Source organism: Hoplias malabaricus, chromosome 11 (assembly GCF_029633855.1).
Source record: "Hoplias malabaricus isolate fHopMal1 chromosome 11, fHopMal1.hap1, whole genome shotgun sequence".
Classification (NCBI taxonomy): Eukaryota; Metazoa; Chordata; class Actinopteri; order Characiformes; family Erythrinidae; genus Hoplias; species Hoplias malabaricus.
The window spans coordinates 11,398,721-11,424,105 of record NC_089810.1 but is presented as its reverse complement, the minus strand read 5'-3'; the positions used below and the strand labels follow the sequence as shown (position 1 = coordinate 11,424,105).

Here is a 25,385-nt window from a genome sequence, read left to right as displayed (position 1 = left end):
AGATAATGAATGGATGGATAAATATGTAAATAATAAAGAGATAATAGCAAGACATATTAAATAAGCAATGCACTAGCAGTACATGGAATATAGATTAGCTAACGAAACTCTACGTTTCTCATGTTTATAGATTGACAATGGCTTTTTCATCTGGACTCCAGGAAGCCCCACTTTATCTAACATTGACATTAAAATTCCATTTGGTAAGTGCTTCATTTAACTCAGTAGAATGTTTCTAATTTCCTTCCACTAATGCACATATGCACTTAGCCATTCTAGTGGCACATATCAGCCATTTCTAATTTTCAGTAGCATAGATTGCTTGTCCAATTTTAGCCCTGAAATTAAATAAATTAAATATGTTTAAATTGAAAAATCAGCCAAAAAAACAGAAGACATTTTTAGCAACTGCTTTAATTTAAGCAGAGAACATGCTATGACGAGGGTAGTCAAGAATCCATTCAAGGACACATTACTTCATGAATAAATTAATGTTAACCTTTGTATTAAATTTTTAATGCTAAAGTTCAGTTTACCAGCTGCAGTGTATTGAAAAAAGCTCATTCTTCCAGATTTAAAAACCAGAAAACTAAAGTGATGAAACCAAAGACTAGCAAAATACAAATGAAAATAAGTATCAACTTATACATTAACAATACATTAACAATATACAGTATATATTTGATATACATTTCCTGTTTTGCATCCACAACATAAACATTCCTTTGACATGAAAAAACCTGTGAACTCAATTCATTTTTTTCAGTGAGGACACTGGCAAAAATCTTCCATTTGAGAAATGCAATACTTCAATTTAGATGAACTGCTAGACTAGCATTCTGACATTGGAGCCTCAGTATTGCGCAGAGACAAATTGGTTTACACTTTTTCATTAAAGGAAATTGGATTATTGTGCTAGCTTTCTTTGTAAAGTGCATTATATCCTTAGAATATACCGGATGGCTCTGGTACCTTTTCTTCTGGGATTTCTCACTGTGGTGTGTGTGTGTGTGTCAGGTGAGTTGACAATGATTGTGGGTCAGGTTGGATGTGGCAAGTCTTCTTTATTGTTGGCTGCTCTGGGAGAAATGCAGAAGATCTCAGGAACTGTCACTTGGAACAGGTGAGACGTCACACAGCAGCAGTGGTTTGCTTATTTCATTAGTTAAATTAATTAGTTAATTCTCAGTGTTAGTGTTCCTCTAGCCCTCAGTTCTCAGTAATCTCTGTTTCTGACCAGAGAGTCACTTTTGGGTGCATATTATTGAGTGCACATTGGTATATATTTGTTGTAAACATCATTTCTGTTATAAATTATAAGAGTACAAGTATCAACACCAATCAGCAATAAAATTCAAATTACCTCTTTGTTTCTACACCCACTGTCATTTTTATCAGCTTCACTTTGCATATAGGTACACTTATTCTACAATTAAAGTGTGTAGTCAGTGTGTTGCTCTGCATAATTTGTTAGCCCACTTTCACACTGTTCTTCAATAGTCAGGACCACCACAGAGAAGGTATGATTTCAGTGGTGGATCATTCTCTTCACTGAAATTACACTGACGTGGTGGTGTGTTCATGTCTGGTGGGCTGATACAGTGTGGATCAGACACATCAGTGCTGCTGGAGTTTTAATCACTGTACCTGCTCACTGGCTGCTGTGTTAGACAGACATTGTTGGTCCATACACTCCTCCTCTAGTCCTTCATCAATAGCCACAGGTCACTGCCCACAGATGGGGATTATTAGTATATAAAGTTTAATGTTGGTGAACCTTGTGAAATTATCCTCTTCATGGGTGTTGTATAATTTTATGGCATTATTTTTTTGTACTTTTAAAGTGGACACTGAGTGTGTGTGTGTGTGTGTGTGTGTGTGTGTGTCTGTCTGTATTGATATATTGATATATTGATATATATATAACATTTACATTCACTTCATAGGTTACCAGAGCTGGACGAGGAAGGAAATGAAAGGTAAATATTAATTTGTTTGTACCTGCACTAAAAGGTGTCTGAAAGTATTTTATTTATTTGTTTGTTTTGTTTTGTTTTCTAGACTGATTGTTAATAATGATGGTGGGCAAAAAACACCTGAGTAAGTGCAAATTATTCATTCATTATTCATTCAATTATTTAGTGTCCCAATACCCAGTTAACTGCCTTGATCCCTATTGCCTACATAGACAACTATAAATAGCCAAAATCAATTTCTATAAAAACAGCATTCTGAGCTTAAAAAAAATCCTGGAGACACATAAAATAAATAAAATGACATCTGATTTTGCCCAAAAGTCAGTCAGTAGCTTCTGAGACGGTGTATATTTCTCTATAACAACTACTGTTATGCAATGGCCGATTTATCTGATTTACAGTAAACGAGTTCCAGTGGCTTATGCTTCCCAGAGGCCTTGGCTCCTCAATGCCACGGTGGAGGAGAACATTCTGTTCGACATGGCCCCCAGTGGAAAAAGGTAGGGCTTTTCTTTATGCTCTTCCTCTCTTGCTGGTTATTCATGTGAAACACTGTTGATAGGCACACTCTGTTTCAGCGGAGTAATCACAGCGCTCTGCACAAACACAATAACTCATCCCACTTGTTTTAATCTCTGCCGTGAGGCCAAATTGAAATGTCTTTATCTAACTAACAAACCCCTTCCTAGAACATAGAAAAAAGCCTTTGTAGGGACTTCCTGTGCTTTTTTGTAATGGATGTTTTGGAGAAACTGTGAGGAAGAAGATTAAAGCTGGTGTACTGTGCTCAGTCTCAGAGTTCTTATGTAATGACAGCTGGGTTGGGCACGATGTTCTTTGTCTGCCAGGCCCTTATGAACGCCCATGAGATCTCCTCATTAATGGACCTACATGCTCAGCCAGATCTCTGCATTCAGACAGCCACCGAGGCTCACGCGTTTGGCCACTGGCTAGTCACGTCAGCCTAATGAGCCGCTTCTATTGGACAGCTCAGGGAAAACAAATGAGGCTTTCCATGTCTTCAGAGCTCTGGCAGATCTTATAATACATGGGACTGGGTTTTTTTTCTTTAAACATTACAATTTTCTCCTTTCATATATAGATGTTGAAACATTGAACAAATACTAATATATATATTTTAAATTGAGCTCTTTTTACATACAGATCACCTCACCTCTTTTAACTCTACTCACACATTTTTATATTCATTCACTCACTCACATTTGACATAAAATGCTCCCAAAGGGTATATTCAGTGCTTTGCATCAAGCTGTGTGAACATGAGATGAGCATACAGGTACAGGAAGATGTGGGGAAATATCATTATTACCAATACATATTTCTCAGTGAATTTAATCCCAGCAGTAATTCTTAAGTTTTAGGAAAGATTCTGCTATAAACTGGACTCTGGATATAAACCAAGGTTATATTTGCTTTCGAATAATCCATCAAATCCTGTGAGAACTCCTCGTGTCCATGTGGGTTTCCTCCGGGTGCTCCGGTTTCCTCCCACAGTCCAAAAACACACGTTGGTAGGTGGATTGGCGACTCAAAAGTGTTAGTGTGTGCGTTTGTGTTGCCCTGTGAAGGACTGGCGCCCCCTCCAGGGTGTATTCCTGTCTTGCGCCCAATGATTCCTGGTAGGCTCTGGACCCACCATGACCCTGAATTGGATAAGCGCTTACAGATAATGGATGGATTGATGGATCCTGTGAGAAAGGATTTTCCATGCAGGCACTTGGAAAAAATATTTACACATAATTACATTTTCCCACGTCTTCCTGTAAAACGATTGAGCGCGAAAGCCTACGTTTTGATGCTCGTCTTATGATCACACCGTGTCCAAAATGGAAAGCACTGAATAACCCCCCACAGGAGCAATAGCTATATATCAATACTGACATGTGTTCATGTTGGACATATTTGTTCTACAATGTAATCACTGCAAATAATATTTAAACTTTAAAGGCCTCTCTACCAACAAAATAGCACCAAACATTCTACACCCTACATACAGATATGCGCAGCTAACAACATCATATTACAGTGTGTGTGTGTGCGGTTTCAGGACAGTTGTTTTCCAGTACTGGATCAGATTTGTTCAATATCTGATTTAGCCCAATAACAACAACAGGCATTAGATTGGTTTGATCTCCGAGTTTTCTATAATTTGTTAATAATGATAAGACTTTAAAGCCTCCTCCTCATTCCCCCTTACTTTCTGTCTCTTGTATCTATCTCCAGGTATAAGGATGTGATTGAAGCCTGCCAGCTGCAGCCTGATATTGACACTCTTCCTCTAGGAGATCAGACTGTGGTTGGAGAGAAGGTACACCTGTTTACACTACCTTAAATGGAATTGTGTGTGTGTGTGTGTGTGTGTGTGTGTTCTCACATTTCGATCTCTCTCTAACAGGGTATTATTCTGTCTGGAGGTCAGAGGCAACGCATCAGTGTGGCCAGGGCTCTTTATCAGGAAACCAATGTAGTGTTCCTGGTGAGTGCAGCAGGAGAAGACCTTTCCTACAGAAACACATACAGCTCCTCACACTGCATTATTTGAGCCATATACAGTTCTCTGTCTGGCTGCTTGGCCAGTGTTCTGCTATACAGACCTTTCTCATGAAAATAAATTAAAAACAGGAGTTTCCTGTTTCATCGATTCATCATTTAAGACATATAACAATAGCTCATGAAAGGATGAGTATAGACACGAGTAATATTTGCAGAAACCATTAAAGTATACACCATTAATACTTGACACCAACCATTAAAAGTGAACTTCTTTTTTTCGCTGTGGATTGGGTGGTATATCCAAAAAACAAGGAGCGAATAATGTGTAATTAAACCAATGTTATCTCTGACCACATAGTGCTACCTAAGACCACATTAAAATGAATCATTTATTCATTCATTCATTCATTCATTATCTGTAAGCGCTTATCCAGTTCAGGGTCACAGTGGGTCCAGAGCATACCTGGAATCATTGGGCGCAAGGCGGGAATACACCCTGGAGGGGGCGCCAGTCCTTCACAGGGCAACACACACTCACACATTCACTCACACACTCACACCTACGGATACTTTTTTTGAGTCGCCGATCCACCTACCAACATGTGTTTTTAGACTGTGGGAGGAAACCGGAGCACCCGGAGGAAACCCACGCAGACACAGGGGAGAACACATTAACTCCTCTAAAATTAATCAGTGTATAGAAACTGAATTTTCTTAGTGTTACTGTGTTTTCTGTCGCTCTAATAAAGAAACTCTGTGCTGCCTTTATAGTTGAATGCGCTATAATCATCTGGGAGCAAAGTAAGGCACGCATTCACAGTGGAGTTTGTATCAGTACGGACCCACTTCACATTGATTTGTTTCAGTTTACAACAAAAAAGACCAATGAAATTGACAAAGAAAGAGAGTAGATTAAAAGGCAAAAGTGCTAAGCTTAAGGCACCTATACTAAAGTCTTTAATGGTAAAGATTTGCAGCACCAGTCTGTGGTAACATACATCTGTCATTCTTTCTCAGGATGACCCATTCTCAGCCCTGGACATCCACCTGAGTGATCACCTGATGCAGGAGGGCATTCTGAAGCTGCTCAGACATGAGAGGAGGACAGTGGTTCTGGTCACACACAAACTGCAGTATTTACCACATGCAGACTGGGTGAGTACAAAACTCTACAAAACACTTCCTCTAGGCTCAGTTGTTAGCAAGAGCTGCTGAAACTATGAATGAAAATCTGTACCTTTTGAGGACATTTCAGGAGGAGTATAAAATATTTAGAGGGATATGATGTTAGAGCTCCAGAGCAGTAAAACAGGATTTCACTCATGGCATTTGAAATGCCATGACATGACGCTACACCACAGAGGCCTATAGTGCTTATATGTTCTATTTTTAATCCCCAGATCATTGCCATGAAGGACGGGAGAATCCAGGCTCAGGGGACGCTGAAGGACATCCAGTGTGCAGAGCCAGAGCTGTATGAACACTGGAAGACCCTGATGAACAGACAAAACAAGGTTCAAAAATATTGAGGCTTAAAAAGTTAACAATTAAAAGCACTGGAAGAAGTATATTAATCTGTGTAGCACCTAAGTTAATCCAACTAAAGTACAGTAAAACAATGGCGGTCCAACTCTTCAAGAACTATTAATGAACACTATTCAGTTCCTCTACAAGCCCCTCTTTTGTCTACTTTAATGCAGTTTCCATTGCTTCCCACATTTAATTACAGATTATTAGTTAAAAAATCTTTAAATATGAATTCATGTAAAATTGTTCATTGCAGACAGAGGCAGTGCCAAGGCTCTGGGGTTGTGGGTTCAATGCCCACCTCAGGTCACTGTCTGTCAAGAGTTATGTGTGTTTTCCTTATCTCTGTGTGTGTTTCATTTGGGTGGTTTCCTCCTGCCATCAAAAAAATATAAAATAAAAAAATGCACCATGTCCAGACTGTGTTCCCGTCTTGTGGCCAACGATTCTGTGTAGGCTTTGGACCAACTGTGAACGTGAACAAGATAAAGCAGTTACAGAAGATGGATGAATGAACAAACAAACAAACGAATGAATGATTGATCAATTGATTGATTGACTGATTGATTCAGTGGCTGAGATGTAAATAGTCATTCCCAATGGTTTGAATGGTTATAGGGAAACGTATTGTCTGTAATTTCTTTACAGTGGTAGTCACTTTTGGAGAGTTTTGTTTGTTATGGACATAATGTTGACATAGTAAATCTAACCCCCCCCCCCCCCAAAAAAAAAAAAAAAAAAAAAAAGAGAATAATTTTCTTCACCATGAATGAATTTAAAACATATTTATGTCTTCAAATATCTCAAAAAACAATGTCATAGACATGAGACAATCTAAGAATTTTCTTTTAAAGCCATACAATTCTGCAAATGTTGCAGACGTTCTAAATCAGTCTTTTTTTAGAATTGTGCCTTTCATTTCAATTCACTCTGAATGACTTCATTTACATGGTCAAATTTTGATAAATCGGCATTAATCCCCTTTAATCTCTGTGCTGGCAAGGTAACAGCTCATTTCCTAGTACACAAATAGTCTACTGAGAACTGTTTACTGCAGGCTATTTATCTGTCTGTCTGTCTGTCTGTCTGTCTATCAGGAGAACAGTGTAGAGCTGAAGAGGAAGAGCTTCAGGAAGCCCATGTACTCTACAGACACCCTCGCCACAGAAGATGAAGATGAAGGTAAACACCCTTGAGGCTTTTTTTTTTTAAACTGAGAAAAGTAAAACACTGAATGATGTTTAATAAACAAAATAAATCAAATTACAACAACACTACTGTTGCCAAAATTAGATGAGATTAAACGTTAGTGGACTGTGTTACATATAAAATTAAATTTTTATGAAAATCATTTCCACATAAAAAGCAAGTGAATTTTAGGCCATTTCATGTTGCAATTACCTGGTTCTTAATGAATTCAAATTGAAATGAATCATTTTGCAGGTTTGACAATTAACTTGAAGTGGATGTAATGAATTAAAATGTTCTAAATGAAAAATACTGACAAATGGATTAGAATATAATATTTTCATCAATTTCGAATTCACAGGAAAGTGCACATTATTCAGTATGTTACATGGGAATGAATAAATGCATTTTGTCACTACCCACCTCGGGTAGGAATGAGTGAGTAACAGTGAAGTGAGATATGTGTTCTTTATTTTCTGTGTCTGATTTTGAGTTGAGCGTGGGTTCTTACAGTTGCACCGTGTTGTTGTTACAGTTGTTATTCTCTTTGTCTATGTTGGCTTCTCATGTGTGGACTTGTGGGATCTCAGCAGCCTCTCACATTCCTGCCAGACAGGCTAAAGGTCTGGATTGAATGGCATGCTTTTGTGCATCTTTGCTAACAAAATGTATGCCATATAAACGGGATATTACAATAATAATACTAATACGACCTTTAACAATTAGGCACTGTTTACTTCTCCACTGCATGTGCTCTGCTAAACTGATGCGTGTCTGTAACTGCATGTGAAAATAGTTAGCGCTTTTTGTGCCTCACTAATGAATTACAAACATATTCCACAAAATTGTCTTTAAATGGAACGTCTACAATTGTATTAAAAAAAAAACACTTTTTATAAAATTCAGATGTTTCCTTACCATTCTTTGCACGCTTGAAATCATTCTAATGTGGTCATGAAATCCTAGCGAAAGTGCTACAAAACAAAACAACTCAAGTTACAAATGGGTTTCTGTGGTAATTCAAACAGTGAATACAAACTTAGAGTCATATACAAACAATGTCACATAAAAACAAGGTCACAGTCAAATACAAAAATGGTCCCTTTGAGGCCACCTAGTGGACCAGAAAAATCCATTCTTAGGGGGAGCCAAAGAACAGTAGGTTTTCAGTGCGAACCATGGTTGAATAATAGGAAATTAGACAGGAAAACACTCCATTTGTGTGTGTTTCTGGGGCTGTGTTTGGCTCGACAATGTCTTTGCCTGAAATATTGTAAAGAGAAGTGGTACGGAGACGTTTTGTAGCTTTAGTGTGTTTATAAAACTCCATGTAGCTGCGCACAGCCACATTAAACTTCACATGCTTTACTCTAACCAGTTACATCGAATAAATAAGTAACTGTAATTCTTAAAATCAACAAAGTGTTCTTTGTTTTCTTTGTTCTTCTAGTATCTTCTTTGTATCGTCTAGTATTTATTTACAAATGTAATGAACAAGAAAAACACTGATGCCGGTGTTATATATTATGAACAAAACTCCTTCTTTAATCTCTGCTTGTATTAGTCCTGTCCTCCATATTTTCTGTACAACACAATCACATGATAAAAACCATATGTAAACAAAGACATTTATATTACGCGCTAAAGCTTCTCCAGAACTTCCAATGATAAAGGTCTGTATTTTGGGCTTTCCTGTTTTTGAAATGCCAGAAACATCTTTGTGACAATGACTACATGGCTAATGGTGGTCCGGCAAAACTAGGCCTTCCTAGTTTCTCTTTGCTCCTGTTTCATTAAACATTCCGATCCACCTTAAAGTCCGCAAAGCTTCTGAACCTAACAAACCAGAGGGAACTGCGTTTCCTTTAAGTCTGTGTAGACTGTGTATAACCTCTGTGTGAATGGGTCAGGCTGAACTGCTGCACTCTGAATAGGCAGAAATATAGAAAACGTGCTGTTTTTCATTTCCTCACAAAAAACTGTAGCTACAAAAATCTACTATACAACAGCTTACATGTTTTACTAATTTCTATAGTTGCACATGAGTCTAAGATCACCATGCTCAATGCAAAGCATTGGCTAGAGGTATAAAGCAACCCAGCATTGAGTTGTGAAGCTGTACCAGATGTGTGCACTTGTGTGTGTACACCTCTATTATAAAGCAGCTTAATTTATTTTGAAACCCCAGATCAAATTTGCATGAAGAAACAAGAAACATAATTTGTTACAAAATTCAAAAATATATAGGATAATAATAATAATAATACTTTCATAATTGTAAACAGTATATACAAATCACACCTGTGGATAGTTTACTACCTGTGTGTTTAGGGAAAGCAGACCATTTGGTTGTTTGGTTGGTTTTTGTTTTCTTTAAGAGCTTTTATAATCAAAAATGACATTAATACAATCTTTGTACCCAGATGCACAACATTCATGTAAATATGTAAAAGGTTTTTAATTATTTCAAATGTTGGCGTCACTTTAGGAAAAGTCGTCCAATCACCAAGTTGAAAAAACAAGATTAAATTTGGATTTTCTCTGCTGTTAAACATAGTGGTGGGTAATTTTTACATTTAAAAGAACACAAGGGTTATTCAGTTACAAACACATGGCTGCACAATACAACCAACTCTAATGCCATGTAGTTCTGTTTAACACTTAATTTTACTGTATATTACTTGATTATTTACTGCAATATGAATCTTATGACATGTAAAAATATTGAACAGGGAAATAAAAAATAATATTTGTGAGATTCTTAAATATAATATGGTTTACAAGTTCTAGACAATTGTGTGTATTTATCTTACTCCATTTGGTAGATACTTATCAGATGTGAAGCACCTCATGATGCTGGCTTGTTATTCATTCACCCATTCACATACTGACATACATTAAGTAACTGCTCCATAAGGGGCATTTTCAGTGCTTTTTTGTCCCTTATTTTTGTCTTGAGACATATTTCTTGCAGTGCACCTCCTGCATGACTTTAATCCACAGTGAGCATGAATGTGCTGTTGCACTATAAGGTCTGTTTTTCAGTGGTTTATTCAGACTAAATTGTTGAAGCATCCTATACATTTATTTCAGGCTTTTTCCGACTTTCAGGCTCTACGTGAAGCGAACCAGACATTACTTGAAATCAAGGTTTTCTCTGTACTGTTTGACTACGCAGATGACTTCATGAGCACAGATGATGAGAGTCTGTCTGCCGAGCTACAGCAGAGGGCTACTATCCCCTGGAGCTCGTTTGGTACATACCTGAGGACAGCTGGTCTGTTGCTGCTACCTCTGCTGCTCCTCTCACAGCTGACCAAACACTCTCTCATGCTGGCCATAGACTACTGGCTCGCCCACTGGACGTCTCAGGCCATCGCCGCAAGAATGGACAATCTCGACAGCAACTGTACAGCCACACAGGTCAGAGAGCATACACAGATTAATACATACGAGTAGAACAGGCCTCTTTTGGTGGGAAAATTCACTTTCAAAATATAATTTAAAAAAATGTGATTGTAGAGTTGAACTGTTCATTAAAGTGAAGATTTTGTTTCCAAAAATGTGTTTGACAAAATGCAAAATTCTGACATTTGTGTATTAATGATAAATGATGTATTATGTTATATTATATAATATTTTTAATAAATAATATATTATATTTTATCAGCAGTTCTGCATTTGCCATTTAACAAAAAGCTATCTCTTTACCTCACTCTCCCTGTCTTACTTTCTTTCCCTCTCCATTTCTCTCTCTCTCTCTCTCTCTCTCTCTCTCTCTCTCTCTCTCTCTCAGGACTGTGCGTTTAGTCATGCTCCTTATCTGCAGGTGTTCTCCCTGTTGTGTTGTTTGGGTATAGTACTGTGTTTGGTCACTTCTCTGGCCGTAGAGTGGACAGGTCTGAGAGTTGCACGGGAGCTCCACTGCGGTCTTCTTCGCATCATTGTCCTCGCTCCTATGAGGTGTGTGTTTTAGCAAGAGACAAAAACCAATATACAGAAGTCTGCTGAACATTAAAGGCCTGGTAAAAGATGATGGAATAAAACATAGCTGGATAGTTACGAAGTAAATAGCTCATCTTAAAACTGTAACTACTTTTACAGGCTGTTTGAGATAACTCCTATTGGGAATATTTTCAACCGATTCTCTGGGGACACCAACACCATCGATCAGGTGATTAATATGAATTCATATGGACATTATTTTATAAAGTGGCTATTTTTTTATTATTTTATTTACTAGCGTGGCTGCTAGTGTCCTGTTTGTTTGGCTAGGACTCTCTGTAAAATTTGTACAAACTGATTTTTAAAATGGGTACAATTTGTGCTGATTTGTACTCCTTAAAGTAGCTTGATTCTCTCATGATAAAGAGCGCCACTAAAATGTTTTATTGTATCTATATGTATATATCTTTATGACAATAATCTTGGTCTCTTTATATATGTAAAAAAAATAAACCCTAAATACTTGTGTTTAAAGCACATCCCAGTAACTATGGAGTGTTTGAGCCGGTCCACTCTGCTGTGTGTGTCCGCGGTGGGGGTCATCTCCTTCGTCACACCCGTCTTTCTCATCGCCCTGCTCCCACTGGCAATCGCATACTACTTCATCCAAAAATACTTCCGCGTGGCGTCCAGGTGAGGCCTGGGTCAGACGAATGAAAGTTGAGCTCAGTTCACTTGTTAGTTTGAGATTTTAGATGTTAGACAAGGTTTGATTCTGAGTGTACAAACGTTGGGGTGACCCTGTTGAAAGTGAAACTAGAGATGACAGTGAATGCTTTTTACATTTACACTTTACACTGCACGTTTTAAGAGTTACTCTGTTTGCAGAATTGAACTTACAGGGGGGAAAGGCATGACTTGTAAAGGCATTTGCACTTTGTGTGTGTGTTTGTATGTGTTCAGGGATCTGCAGCAGTTAGAAGACAGCACCCAGATTCCCCTCCTTTCTCACTTCTCTCAGACTTTAGAGGGTCTCACCACCATCAGAGCCTATGGGTACAGCGCTTATACACTTACAGACTGAAAAGAAGAAATTACAGAATGAGATTAAGTACTGTTCTTGTAATGTGTTCAGTGATCTTACATTGTTCATATTTGGTATTCAGGCATGAACAAAGATTCAGAAAGAAACTTCTGGAGTACACAGATGCAAACAACATCGCTTCTCTCTTCCTCACGGCAGCCAATCGCTGGCTCGAAGTTCGCATGGTAATAAAAGACCATTAGAAACCTCACACCTTTCATTACAGCCTTATATCAATATTCTCACAGAAGATGATAAGTTTAATGCATGACTGTGGTGTCTTCCTTTTTTACTGGAATTCTACCATGCTTTCAACATTTCTACATAACGAATTTGTTAAAATGTAAAATGTCACAGAGTTACAGGGACCTGGGGGTTGTGGGTTCGAGTCCTGCTCCGGGTGACTGTCTGTGAGGAGTGTGGTGTGTTCTCCCTGTGTCTGCGTGGGTTTCCTCTGGGTGACTGTCAGTGAGGAGTGTGGTGTGTTCTCTCTGTGTCTGCATGGGTTTCCTCCAGGTGACTGTCTGTGAGGAGTGTGGTGTGTTCTCCCTGTGTCTGCTAGGTTTCCTCCTTGTGCTCTGGTTTCCTCATACGGTCCAAAAACATATGGTGGTAGGGGGATTGGCGACTCAAAAGTGTCCAAAGGTGTTAGTGCATGAGTGAATGTGTGATTGTGTGTGTTGCCCTGTGAAGGACTGGCGCCCCCTCCAGGGTCTGTTCCAACCTTGCGCCCAGTGATTCCAGGTAGGCTCTGGACCCACCGCGACCCTGAACTGGATAAGAGTTACAGACAATGAATAAATGAATGTACAGCTTGAAATTCACAGAGCGCCCACTAGGAGGCAGATGTGTGGGGTTATAAGTAGTTCACCATATTTTTTTTAATAAAACCAAAGTATCATTTTGTTTGTTTGATAGCTCAGTATTAACAGATTAAATACTGAATGTGCAGGAATATATCGGAGCTTTTGTGGTGCTGATAGCAGCTGTGGCCTCCATCACCAGTGCTCTATACAGCGAGCTCTCAGCGGGATTAGTGGGCCTTGGCCTCACATATGCACTCATGGTAAGAGCTCTCTCTCTCTCTCTCTCACTCACACACACACACACACACACACACTATGCAGATTGTTCCACTGTATTCACATCAGCCCTCTCTTGGTGGATTATAAAAGCCTGATCCTGCTATATTTAGTGGTTACTTATGAATGTCACCCACATCTGGTGTGTTTGCAGGTGTCTAACTATCTGAACTGGATGGTGCGGAACCTGGCGGACATGGAGGTACAGCTGGGCTGTGTGAAGAGAATCAGCAGCCTGCTGCACGCACAGCCGGAGAATTACTACGGAGAACTGAGTGAGAGCAGGAACTTAAATTAATATCAAAATCTCTCTGTGCAAAAGTTAACAGACTTCTTGGATACTTCTGAACATGCCTATAAACATGTGCTTGATTTGTAAACATTTGAGTCATGGCAGCGCCTATGCAGGGAACCCACTCTATGGAGCATATACTGCTTTATTCCGGGATTTAAAAAATCGAGTTGGGTTTAAGTGCAGTTAATTGTGAGTGATAAATATTTTCCCGTGATTTCAGCTGATATTAACTCAGTGTGGTTTTGTAGCCCCAGCTCAGGTTCCATCAGGCTGGCCCAAATACGGCGAGATCCAGATTGAGAACCTGAGTGTACGCTACGACAGCAGCCTGAAACCTGTCCTCAAACACGTCACTGCCCACATCAAACCAGGACAAAAGGCAAAGAAGCACCTTCACTTACGTCACTGCTCACTTTCCTCCTACAAAGAAAGGCATTGTAATCATTAGGAAGGTCCTTTTTCTGCAGGTGGGAATTTGCGGGAGAACAGGAAGCGGAAAGTCCTCCTTCTCTTTGGCCCTTTTCCGAATGGTTGATGCATTTGAAGGTAAATGGGTTCTTTCAGGTCTGAGATTTCTATCATTATCAGTATTTACGTTTAGCATCTCATTCAGACTTGTTTTCTCCTTTTAGGCCGGATCATAATCGATGGCATTGATATTGCTAAACTACCTCTCCAGACCCTGCGTTCCAGATTCTCCATCATTCCACAAGAACCCTTTTTGTTCAGTGGAACAATTCGGTAATTATTTAGACTTAAAGACTACGGTATATTTTACTGTTTTTCCCCAGAGAAATACGTAATAGATGTGTAAGTCTGAAAGTGATATATGTAAATGACCTTTTTTCTGATTGGCTAAGCAGTATCTTGCCTCACTCACTCATTGTTCATTTGATGGTACAGAGCTGCTATGTTTAATTTCATATAATTATGGTTTATTTTAGCGACTCGGTGGCTACCCCTAATGCATTTTAGTATACGTTCAGCTAGTGTGGTGAGCCATAGTGTTCACTAAAATTAGCAGTGTACAGGACATTGCTGTTGTGTCTAAATTACTTAGGAATTCTCTTTTATGATTAACACCTAAGGAGAAAAAAAAGCTTACAGTAGAGCCAGGTGATTCCGGGTAGGCATCCGGACCCAACAAGGAGGTGGTCATAATGATATGGCTGATCTGTGTCTATGGTTTAGATGAACTGGGAAGTATTATTGTGAAGAATATAGGGTATGCTCTTCCAAAAACACATACTTGTAGGTGGATTGGCTATTTAACATGTCCATAGGTGAGTGTGTGATGACCTGTGATGGATTGGTGCCACATCCAGTGTGCGTTCCTGCTTTGCACCCATTGATTCCAGGGACACATTGCAACAGCAACCAAGATAAAGCAGATATAGAAAAGGAATGAATGTATGAACGCGTATTTGTCTTCTATCCATGTCTTTTTGGAAACTGGTATTTGACTCGAGTAATTTCAGTAAAGGCACGTACTTATTTCTCCCCCTCAGCTTTAATTTGGACCCAGAGAGAAAGGCCACAGACCGGATGCTGTGGGAAGCTCTGGAGATTGCTCAGCTGTTGCCTGTGGTCAAAGCCTTACCTGGGGGGCTAGGTAAGACACGCTTGCTCTCTTTAAGACACGGAGCATCATTTTTTTAAACAATAAGAAATCTATGCTAATATCCTGTAAGTGAATATCTTAAGAGGACAAATGTCATTTTCTCAAGATCACAACTTATTCTTGTTGCAGAGTATTTGAGAGCGTAGAGCGAAATGACTACACACTTGATAGGCATTTAAAGGGACACTACGTCATATTTTTACCTTAAAATTACAGCTTCGAATTCATTGTGAGGTTCCACTGAGCTGTAAAAGGGAGAACAGCGCCTCAGTTGCTGCAACTCAGGGCTCAGCACTGCAGAAACTGCACTATGTAACTTTTGGAGGAGGCTAGGAAACCACCATCACCACCACCCCCTCTCCCTTTCAATTGATTTCAGCACAGTGCTGTAAAAAGTAATTACACTAGGGGGAGCCCCAGGAGCAAAATCTTACCAACTGTTCCTTTAAGATGTATCTGTCCAAAAGAGAACTGACATCATATAAACAACTGAAAAAGACGATCTTTCGTTTACCATGTCCCTGTCTCAGTCGAAATGCTCTGCCTGTTTCATAGATGCCATGGTGACAGAGGGAGGAGAAAACTTCAGCCAGGGGCAGCGGCAGCTCTTCTGCCTCGCTCGAGCGTTTGTGAGGAAGAGCAGCGTCCTCATTATGGACGAAGCTACAGCTTCTATTGACATGGCCACTGTGAGAACACTCGAGTTACATTCTGGGAAACACAAAATGACTTCAGCTACACTAATGAGCACATTTTGGACACAGGTGTTGAGTTAGAAACACTCAAGAAGAGTAGTGAACAGTGGAATGGTTTGATGTGGAGAAGCTGCAGGAGTTTAGGGTCTATGCCCAGGTATCAGCTCGCCAGCAGCAGCCCCCAGAACCGCTGGAGTGGGGTCTGAGATTCAGAACATGTCGAGTATAGCCTTACTTTTAGACTACAAGCTGTTACTGCAGCAAATGGGAACAAAGCCCTCACCTGAAGAAGAATCTGAATAAATGGGTGTCTGTGGTATAGACAGGTGATCACTGTGGACACGAGACCTTGTTTCGAAGTCATTTGCAGCAAAACATCCACACAATATAAAAACAGATGTGTGTAAGTGTTTTAAAAGTATTACTAACATTAATTAAAACTATTTCTAATATTCTGCTCAATATTTTCCGGACAGGAGAGCATTCTGCAGAAAGTGGTCATGACTGCTTTTGCCGATCGGACGGTGGTAAACATCGCTGTAAGTCCTTGGCAGATCTCTGCTCTAACTGTGGTGTAATAATATGAAAAGGAGGCCTTACTGATGCTGCTGTGTACTCATGTGCCCTAACTAACCAACACAATGATGTCAAGAGGATTATTATTTTTACTGACTTTCAGCTCGCCAGTGTCACATGGTGCTCCCCTGCGGTGCTTTCTATTTTTGCCCTTAAAAGCCCTGCAGTTCTGTGATCGGGTGATAGGTTAAGCACACATGTCTCAGCTCTTTCAATCAGCATGTCTGACCTATTGTATTTATCTGGAAGGGTACATGGTGGGGCTGAACCATTTGGGAAAACATCAATATGCAATTTTTTGACCATTATCTGATATTACAGTGGTTCTCAAACTTTTGACCTGGTACCACTCATTACCAATGCACATCCTTTACCACAGAAACATTCGCCCCTGGTTCTCCCTCTGTTCCAGGGGCAAAGCTTGAATTTTTGCATGTTTTTGTGGCTTTTTATGTACGTGGAATTTGCAGCTTAACACACAATTATCACTAAAAATACTAGAGAGAATGCAATTAACTCGACCTAAACACAATTATACAAAACAAGAAGAAGAGGTCATTTTAATATCAGTTATGTGCTTTAACAAGCCACAGGTGAAAGCAGCGCGTGCGGGCGCTTGGGGCAGGTCACAGCGGCTCTCTGCGCTTGTAGCAGTAGGTGAGGGAGGGGTGGCGCCGTGTTAAATCCTGCTTTAGGGCTGTAATGATGCGAAAAACGGTTACGTTTTCCTTTAGCCAAGTGTTTTCTTCTATTTTGTCTTCACTTGTACAGAATTCGGAGCATGTCTCGGCTTGTTTTTGCTTTGCCCTTTTTATAATAAAATCCAAATTTCTCACATCTGTCTCTAGCCTTTGCTTACATCCAGTAAGCAACTGAAACTGGGCTTTCTTTGCACAGATTTCTCAAAAAAAAACCTGTGGGATCACTTTCCCTCCCTAGGAAAAAAGCGGAGTAACCCAGTAAACATTTAGCCGTTGATTCAACGTTGAAATAACGTTATGACTGCCGTCTAATCAACGTTCTCTTAAGGTTGAAAATGAAAGTTGAAAAGACGTCCAAACACAGACATTGAAAAGATGACTATTAGACGTATTTTGGATGTCCTTTGATGTTATTAATTGGTCCCGAAATAAATTACTTGTATAAAACGCATTTTGAACGTCCATTGATGTTTAAAATATGTCCTTGACGGACAGACTACTTTTAGACCTATTTTGAACGTCCAAGGACGTTCTTTGTTTACTGGAAACACTGTCCCCACACCCGCCGTTCCCTTGCTGACGTAATCAGCTACGGTGTACGCCTAGAACGTTGTAGTTTTCTACAACATTATTTTGTTTTCATTGGGGGCTAACTATGAAAACTGTGAAACATTACAGGTGGTCTTCGGGTTATGTCAGTACCAAGTTACGATTTTTCGCGGTTACGACACATCTCCCATTTACTGTATAATCCTTGTTTCGACTTAAGTGGTTTTGCGTCGTAAACGTCGTAACGCGAACTTTGTTGTGCGCGGCGGAAGAATACACGGTTACGCGGCTCGGGACCGAGGAGGATAGGATGAGTGCTTACAGTATGTTATTTACGTACAGTATGTACGTATGTTCCGACTTACACCGAAAATCGGTTTACGACACGACGTAGGAACGGATCAATGTCGTAAGTCGAGATTTTTAGTTAAGAATAAATTACTTAGTTAAGTAGTAATTGTTTAAGGTCATCTGGCGTACAACAGTTTGAGAACCACAGTGATGTTATATAACCCGCCGAACTCAGAAAATTAAGCCTTGTCTCAACCTTCGTACTAACTTGCATTGCCAATGGTAAATCGCAATTGGAAGTCCTTTGAATTCTAGGAACAGTGTTAATCTGTGTCTGAGACACTGGGCCAATCACAGGGATTATGGCTAGTCTACAGCCGAGACCATCCTGGGCATGGAGATTTTCCACTGAAAGGAAAAAGCCAGGACTAGGCTTCATACATGTCTTTGGGCTAGTTTCCCAGTTTGTGTCGGTATGATCCAAGCATGTTAGTTTCACAGTAGGCATCTTTCATTTAACGTTTAAAAACAGTAATATCAATATACACTGAATTCAGTAAGCATCCTTGTAGACTGAACCTGGACTCTTTTGCAGCATCGTGTTCACACAATACTGAAATCAGACGTGGTCATCGTGATGAAGCACGGAGCCATTCTGGAGTACGCTGGTCCAGACGTACTGCTGGAGCAGAAGGACAGTGTCTTCTCCTCATTTGTCAGGGCGGACAAGTGAGACAGTCAGGGAAGAGTGGGCAGGGCAAGGGGTGGGGTTTTTCTATGGACTGTATATTATTTGTAAATAAATTGTTCATACAGTATATATGTAATGTTTAATAAGATATAGCTGATTTAAAACAACTAATAAATTGTAACCAAACCTTTGAGTTTTGCACAGTTGGACGACTTGTGTTTATCTGCTCTTTTTTTATTTTTTGGTGGAAGATAACACTTAATACTACTCCAAAAATAATACAGCCAAAGACTGTGACATTTAGAACATTTTATTAGGTTATAATCTGCAGAGCTTAAAATATTAAATCGCTTTTAACTTAAGTATTATTAAAATACATAAAAATGAAAGCCAGAACTGAGGAGCCCTGAAAAAAAAAAAATGCCAAAACTAAACCAAATGGGAAAACAAAGGTAAATAAATTAAAATGAAAGACATCCAACCCTATAGCAAGAGAACCCTTGGCCTTTGAGAACTCTCTGAACAGTGATGAAGGGAGGACTTTAAAATATCTTTCTTTCTCTTTCATGTTAACTTACATCTCTCTCTCTCGTTCTCTCTCTCTTTCACACACTCATTCGCTCTGGATAATAGCCTCAGACAGTTAAATACATAAAGACTAGATTTACATTCTTTTCCACGGTTCCGTTTAGAAAGTGTCCTTGCAAAGCGAGCCAAGACGATACATTGATTCGGACATGATTACATGTCTTTTGCCACTGATCCCAGTCCAACCATTCCCTTTGCCTTTTTTTCTTTTTGTTTTTTTTCTTCTTTTTTTTCTCTCTCAATTATACTAATTTTGCTAAATGTGGGTTGTACCTTGACTGGACCTACTCTAGCTATGAGGGGGTTTTAGCCTGGGCTTTTTTTTTATTGTTTTGTTTGTTTCTGCCCAAGAGAACATCATCCAAACACAGAGCAGACAAAAGCATTTGTCTTTGTCATAGTGCTGCATGTGAGCTGGAAGTCAACATGGCTCCTTGGATCAATCATATATGGCTGCCTGCAGGAGGCAGTCAGAACTGACCAGAGGACAACTGAGGTGGTGGTGGTAGTGGTTTGGGGGGAGGGGTGGGGGGGCGTCTCTTTACATCCATAGATGTTCTATTATGGAAACTCTAATAGGGGGTGGGTGCAGCAATTTTGTCAGATGTAGAGATGCTGGGTAAAAGCAATTGGCGAACACAAAAAAAAGAAACTAGAGACATGGTCTACAGACAAAAAAAAAATGCTGCCCTCAGCTTCCTCGTGGTACTCTAAAATGGAAGAGCTAACATCACTCTGGATGAAAAAGTGAGACAATGTCCCAAACCCAAACTCATTAGTGCAGGGGCAAGAGGAAAGCCAACAGCCAAAACAGCAAAACAAAACAAAAATTCTATAGACTTGAAAAACAGTTCTGAATGGTTCCTGGTTAAAGGGCTAGGCTCACAGACAGGACAGCCTCAGGGTTAACTTCCACAGGTGCTGCCCCCTGCAGGCCTGGCTGACCCTCCTGATTGACTGTGTCCTAAAAAGAGCAATGTTGCGGGAGGCTGAAGGGCTTTTTGTCCAGCGCTTGCGGGGCTGTTGCAGTCCTTCTCTCCTCCCTGGGGTTTTGGGGGGGGGGGGGGGTTTGGGGGACCCCAGCTTGGCAGGACCAGAGAGGGCTGCGGGCCTCATCTCTCTGTGACGTGGTTCTGTGGAGTGGGCGGCAGTGGCGTGCACAGGGCCTCCGTAAGGTCGTCCATTATGGAAGTCTCCTTGGGGTCCATCAGATTGAATTCCCTTATAAAAACGATGAAATGTGTGTAGAGGGTGTTTAAGTGTCCATGCAGGTCCATTGCGACCGTCTCCTTGTAGTGAGACCAGTAGATGTGGGCCAGCACGTGGAACAGGTATCTGCAGATCTTCTTCACCAGAGAGTCGAAGGCATTGGGGAACTCTTTACCTGCGGGAGTGGGACATACACGTCGGTTCATTCCAGATGATTAGGAAAAGCAATCAATTAAACTACACTTCATGTAAATGAAATAACTACTTCATGAATTCTTTTTTTTTTTCATAACAGCTCTTAGACCAAGCAGGGGACTTCCTGTCCAATATGTGACCACTATCTGATTTTCTTATTTACTCTGCTCCTTTACATTTCTGTTCTACAGCCCTGCAGAGTTTCTGAAAAGACAGCAGTCCTAACATTGCTTCAATCTCGAGTTTGAAGCAGGTTAATAAGTGTATATCCGTTGTACCACTAGGTGGCAGTAGAGGACTGTACTCACCATACTTAGTGGGAAAGATGTCCTCATCAGTGACAAGTTTCTGGACTGAACTCATGACGAAGTCTATATACTGCGGCGCTGTACATTTAGTCTTCTTTCCTTTCTCATCGTACCAGTAGTAAGTCCTAAGAGAGGAAACGACAGGAAAGAAAGCTGATGTGTATCTTCAGGCAAAACGCTTTCCCTAGCGTTCCATTATTTATCCTTTTTCCCCAGCAGCAGCAATGAACTACTGTTCACATTAAATCACAGGAGACCACGAGGCTTTGATAACAATATAATCCTCATGACACCTCCCCACGCATTCTGGTGTATCATTGAATAAAATGTGTAAGTGCATGTGCTTACAGAGACGTCTACGTTCATGATCTGTTCGATTGGCTGACAGAAGCCCTAACCGTCTTTTCCCAGTAAACATTTAGCCGTTGATTCAACGTTGAAATAACGTAACGACTGCCGTCTAATCAACGTTCTCTTAAGGTTGAAAATGAAAGTTGAAAAGACGTCCAAACACAGACATTGAAAAGACGACGGTTAGACGTATTTTGGACGTCCAGTGACGTTATTAATTGGTCCCGATATAAATTACTTGTATAAAACGCGTTTTGGACGTCCACTGACGTTATCGATTAGTCACCACTTAACTAACTTATTAAGATGGGTTTTGGACGTCCATTGACGTTTAAAATATGTCCTTGACGGACAGACTACTTTTAGACCCATTTTGAACGTCCAGGGACGTCCCTTTTTACTGGGTTCCTCCTTATCTCCAGGCGAGTCACCTCCATACAACAGCAGCTGCAAGATCTGGGTGTGGCCTTTACAAACAAAAGTTCATCTATGCTCACATCCTGACTTCACTCATAACGAAACAGAGAAATAAAAGTAACGCTGACCAAGCCCAAGGGGTGTGTTTTGGGGAAAGAAAAAAAAACTCATCATTTTTCTTTATAAACTGCTAGATAGCCCATCTTTTTAAAAAGACCAAATACCTGAGGAATATAACGAGAGGAGGATGGATTTTAAAAGCATTTAAGGCCAAGTATTTAAGCTGTGTAAACTGTAACACTATCATAAATCTTTGATCTCAAGTTTGGCCAACACACAAAAATCATTATTCATTCTACAGAAGCTTTACAGAGTCAGTATTGTCCACAGTCCTGAGGATAGGAACCAGACATCTAATGCATTTAATGCCTGAGAAACTGCTTTGTGAAGAAGTCTTGGCTTGAAGTGTTAGTTTCTAATTCATTAATGGCACAGAAGTACTTACAGGACATTGTGAGTAAAAAGTCCCAAATAACTATGTTTTCTTTTTGTTTTTTTTGGATTACCTCTGCTTTCTATCCCCAGCACCGTAAAGACATTTTCAATAACTTAATTTACATGTTGGCAAGGTTCTCTACAAGGAATAACTTCACATTAAACCACCTTTAATAACTCGAACTGAAGAATGGAGACTTTATAAGATCTATACGATTTATAATTGTGTAAATTATATTTTAGTAACAAAGAGATCATATTCTTTAATAATTCTTTTCTCCCATGCGTATAAACTCATGACATCCTCGCAAGGGCTAAATACAACCACTGACACACACGCACCTGTGTCCTCTGTGCCCAGGGCACTTAATCTCCCCTGTCTCATCTCTATCAACAAGGTCAAGATATGAGACTTCTCACTCCATGTCCCAGAGTACGCTGCTAGGCCTTGACCTCGGGTCCAGGGAACGACCCCATGGGGTCATCTGGCGGGTGGGGTGTTGAGTTGCCTGCCTGTGTCTCCCTCAAGCTGCAGGATGAATAATGGATGCCAGAGTAGGCATTAATAACCCATGAGAGAGCAGTGGTGGGACTTACGTGTTGCAGGCCGACATGACTTGACACGTATCTCCGGTGCAGAACTCGGACACTGTGCTGTACTGCAGGTTGATGAGATTGAAGAATGTTGTGGCTGTGAGGGACAAAGAAAAAATGAAGGTCAAACAAGGTCGTAACCTTGTATTGTGCTCTACTCTTCTTTGAACAGCCACTCCCATGGTCTTCTAGCCTCAGCAACAACAATACACACTAGAACAGGAAGTAGGACTGATCACAGTAGAGAGTAGTAGTATATTGAGACTGTTAATCAGAGTTGTGGACAGTGATTTACCTTGATTAACTGGCCCTAATTATTTCCAAAAATGTAGTGGCTCGCTCACTGTTACATTTCTATACAGACTGGAACATTTTATAGTAACAAATTACGCCAACACGTCTGTTGTATTTGGATGCAATGTCACCATTTAGCCCTATTCGGACAGGTTTTGTTCCACCTGTGAACGTGGGGTGAAGTAAATATTACCCAGGTATCTCCCATTTCAGTCGTTTCCCCGGAGTGTGCGCTCCTGTTTTAGGAAAGATTCCTGAGCCTTTTACCTACTGTAAAATAACCCCAGGTTATTAATCTCGTCTGAACTGACACGTGGGGGAATACTCCGTCATATTCCCGGTGGGAAATTAGATTTCTACTGTTTTCCTTGCGAATGGTGTTGAAGGAGGGGTTGTGATGACATATACAGTTTAAGTAAAAGCTCAGTGGCTGAACGATGCACTATGATCAAATCCACAAAACGACCTGAAGAATCACTCAGTGAAGAGACATTTCTGGTAGCTGTAGGTAGGTTTTTCATAAACTATCAAACTGTTTATAATATCAGTTCTAATAACTGTGAAAGATTAGTAAAGGTTTGGCCGTCTTCTCGCCCGTTATCTGTTATGAAACAAGTTAATGTCGAAGTTAATGTCGTCAATGGTTGGATATTTTTAGGCTGTTCTCAGAACATGTGTGACAATCTGATCCATGCTGTGTGACGGTAGTAGCCACTCCCATCTCTGTTATTTTTACAGAGATTTCTTATCCAGTGTGAATCCACCATATGCTACTACCCCAGCTCCCCACGTAAAACGAATCCCGTCCGAATAGGGCTTTTGACTATTTCCTCCAATCGGTTCAACCCTAGTGACTGAGTGAGGAACTGGGCAGTTAGCCAGGTTCATGAGGTGCACTGCAACTGACGTCAATATTTCAAAAACGAGAAATTGTTAGCGTTATGAGACTTTTCTCGGCTCATAACCCAAGTCAAATTAAGGTGCAAGTGAAAAATAACAGTCAACCTTGGGCTGATAAGTTCTATAAAACAGTTACACTAACAGCCTCAGTTATCCATAAAAGGCTTTGATATAGAGCCTTGTAGTACAGTGTTTGCATAACTGACGATTTCATCTTGGAAAAACACTAGTCCCCAAAATAAGCCGTGTTTGTTGTTTTAATAAGGCTTGTTTTCTGAAAGCTCAACTCCAAGAAAAAAGTGAGGGAAACACAAACAATGGTTTATGATCTTCAGAGTGTGGAATGTTAATCAAAGTCCTGTCTTTGCGGCTGTTACGTAACTCTGAACGTGAAAACAGAATGTGCTGCATTCTTCCTGTGATGGACACAAGTCAAACAACTGAAGAATGCTTCAGAAATATCTGCTAACTGTAGTCATAACATCACAAGACCAGGACGCTTTCCCACGACGTTGGGGCTGAAAACACGCCTTGAACTGACCAGACAGGAATCACTATTGTGGAATGTGCGCAACTCATTTTAGTTCTCAAAATAAAATGACGGCATTATTAGTAGGTCCCCGTGTTCCAGGCATTATGTCAGTGAGGGAAAATCAATAAAGACAAAGAGGAAAAAAGATGACTTGAACGTACTGTTGCTGGCGAGCCATTCGTTCAGGTCAATTTCTGGAGGCAACACGACCAGCTCCTTCAGTTCAAAATCGACCACCCTCACTTTGGTGCAGTCCGACTCCAGGTATTGCTTCTTCTCTTCCGTGGGTGGCTTCTTTCCATTCGGCTTCCCTTTGGACTTCCTAAAGAAAAGGGGCAAATAAGGGAGAACATGGGTCACAAGTGTTTCAACAATCAAGCTAAAACCAACAAACCGCTGACCCCAGACCTGTTCAAACCCAAAGGACAATTTCTGTAGGTGGGGAAATCAGGAAAAAAAAAAATCTGTAAAAATGGATGATGCCTAATGGTGTGTGAATTGTCTTGAGAGCCACATACCAACAGCCCCAATCACAGTCCTGGAGCCTGCCTTGCATAAACACATCCGATCCAACTAATGAGCTAATTAACAGGCTCTTTCTGTGCGGAAGGGGGTGTGTTGCAGAACAGAAACCTCTAAACGTGTGCAGGTCAGGGAGGTGCTCTGGGTGGTGTGTTTTTAGTGCAAAGCAATGGTTTCACAGTGGAAAATTAAAAGGGATGTAATGAAGTTACCACCCAGGTGATGTACTAGATCATTGCGCACTG

General features: G+C 40.3%; 2 protein-coding genes across 4 annotated transcripts in view; one reads left to right on the top strand and one right to left on the bottom strand.

Annotated features, from left to right (window-relative positions):
• abcc8b (ATP-binding cassette, sub-family C (CFTR/MRP), member 8b) overlaps nt 1-18,777 on the top strand; it is a 30,832-nt gene extending 12,055 nt beyond the window's left edge. Inside the window, exons 14-38 of the mRNA XM_066684394.1 lie at nt 131-203; nt 1,018-1,123; nt 1,947-1,979; nt 2,062-2,100; nt 2,378-2,476; nt 4,221-4,305; nt 4,393-4,473; nt 5,508-5,645; nt 5,891-6,004; nt 7,115-7,199; nt 10,384-10,628; nt 11,002-11,168; nt 11,310-11,379; nt 11,686-11,843; nt 12,114-12,206; nt 12,317-12,419; nt 13,187-13,300; nt 13,471-13,591; nt 13,860-13,990; nt 14,079-14,157; nt 14,244-14,352; nt 15,120-15,223; nt 15,788-15,921; nt 16,404-16,466; nt 18,640-18,777. Of these exons, the coding sequence (XP_066540491.1) occupies nt 131-203; nt 1,018-1,123; nt 1,947-1,979; nt 2,062-2,100; nt 2,378-2,476; nt 4,221-4,305; nt 4,393-4,473; nt 5,508-5,645; nt 5,891-6,004; nt 7,115-7,199; nt 10,384-10,628; nt 11,002-11,168; nt 11,310-11,379; nt 11,686-11,843; nt 12,114-12,206; nt 12,317-12,419; nt 13,187-13,300; nt 13,471-13,591; nt 13,860-13,990; nt 14,079-14,157; nt 14,244-14,352; nt 15,120-15,223; nt 15,788-15,921; nt 16,404-16,466; nt 18,640-18,777 (2,682 nt within the window). The remainder of the gene's footprint in view (nt 1-130; nt 204-1,017; nt 1,124-1,946; nt 1,980-2,061; nt 2,101-2,377; nt 2,477-4,220; nt 4,306-4,392; nt 4,474-5,507; nt 5,646-5,890; nt 6,005-7,114; nt 7,200-10,383; nt 10,629-11,001; nt 11,169-11,309; nt 11,380-11,685; nt 11,844-12,113; nt 12,207-12,316; nt 12,420-13,186; nt 13,301-13,470; nt 13,592-13,859; nt 13,991-14,078; nt 14,158-14,243; nt 14,353-15,119; nt 15,224-15,787; nt 15,922-16,403; nt 16,467-18,639) is intronic.
• A 243-nt stretch (nt 18,778-19,020) lies between these two features.
• The window catches only part of mob2b (MOB kinase activator 2b), a 47,760-nt gene continuing 41,395 nt past the window's right edge, over nt 19,021-25,385 (bottom strand). For all 3 annotated transcript variants that reach the window (XM_066684397.1, XM_066684396.1, XM_066684395.1), the window contains exons 2-5: nt 24,780-24,940; nt 22,896-22,989; nt 21,036-21,160; nt 19,021-20,707 (exon numbers count right to left, since the gene is read on the bottom strand). In XM_066684397.1, the coding sequence (XP_066540494.1) occupies nt 20,436-20,707; nt 21,036-21,160; nt 22,896-22,989; nt 24,780-24,940 (652 nt within the window). In that variant the 3' untranslated portion in view covers nt 19,021-20,435. The remainder of the gene's footprint in view (nt 20,708-21,035; nt 21,161-22,895; nt 22,990-24,779; nt 24,941-25,385) is intronic.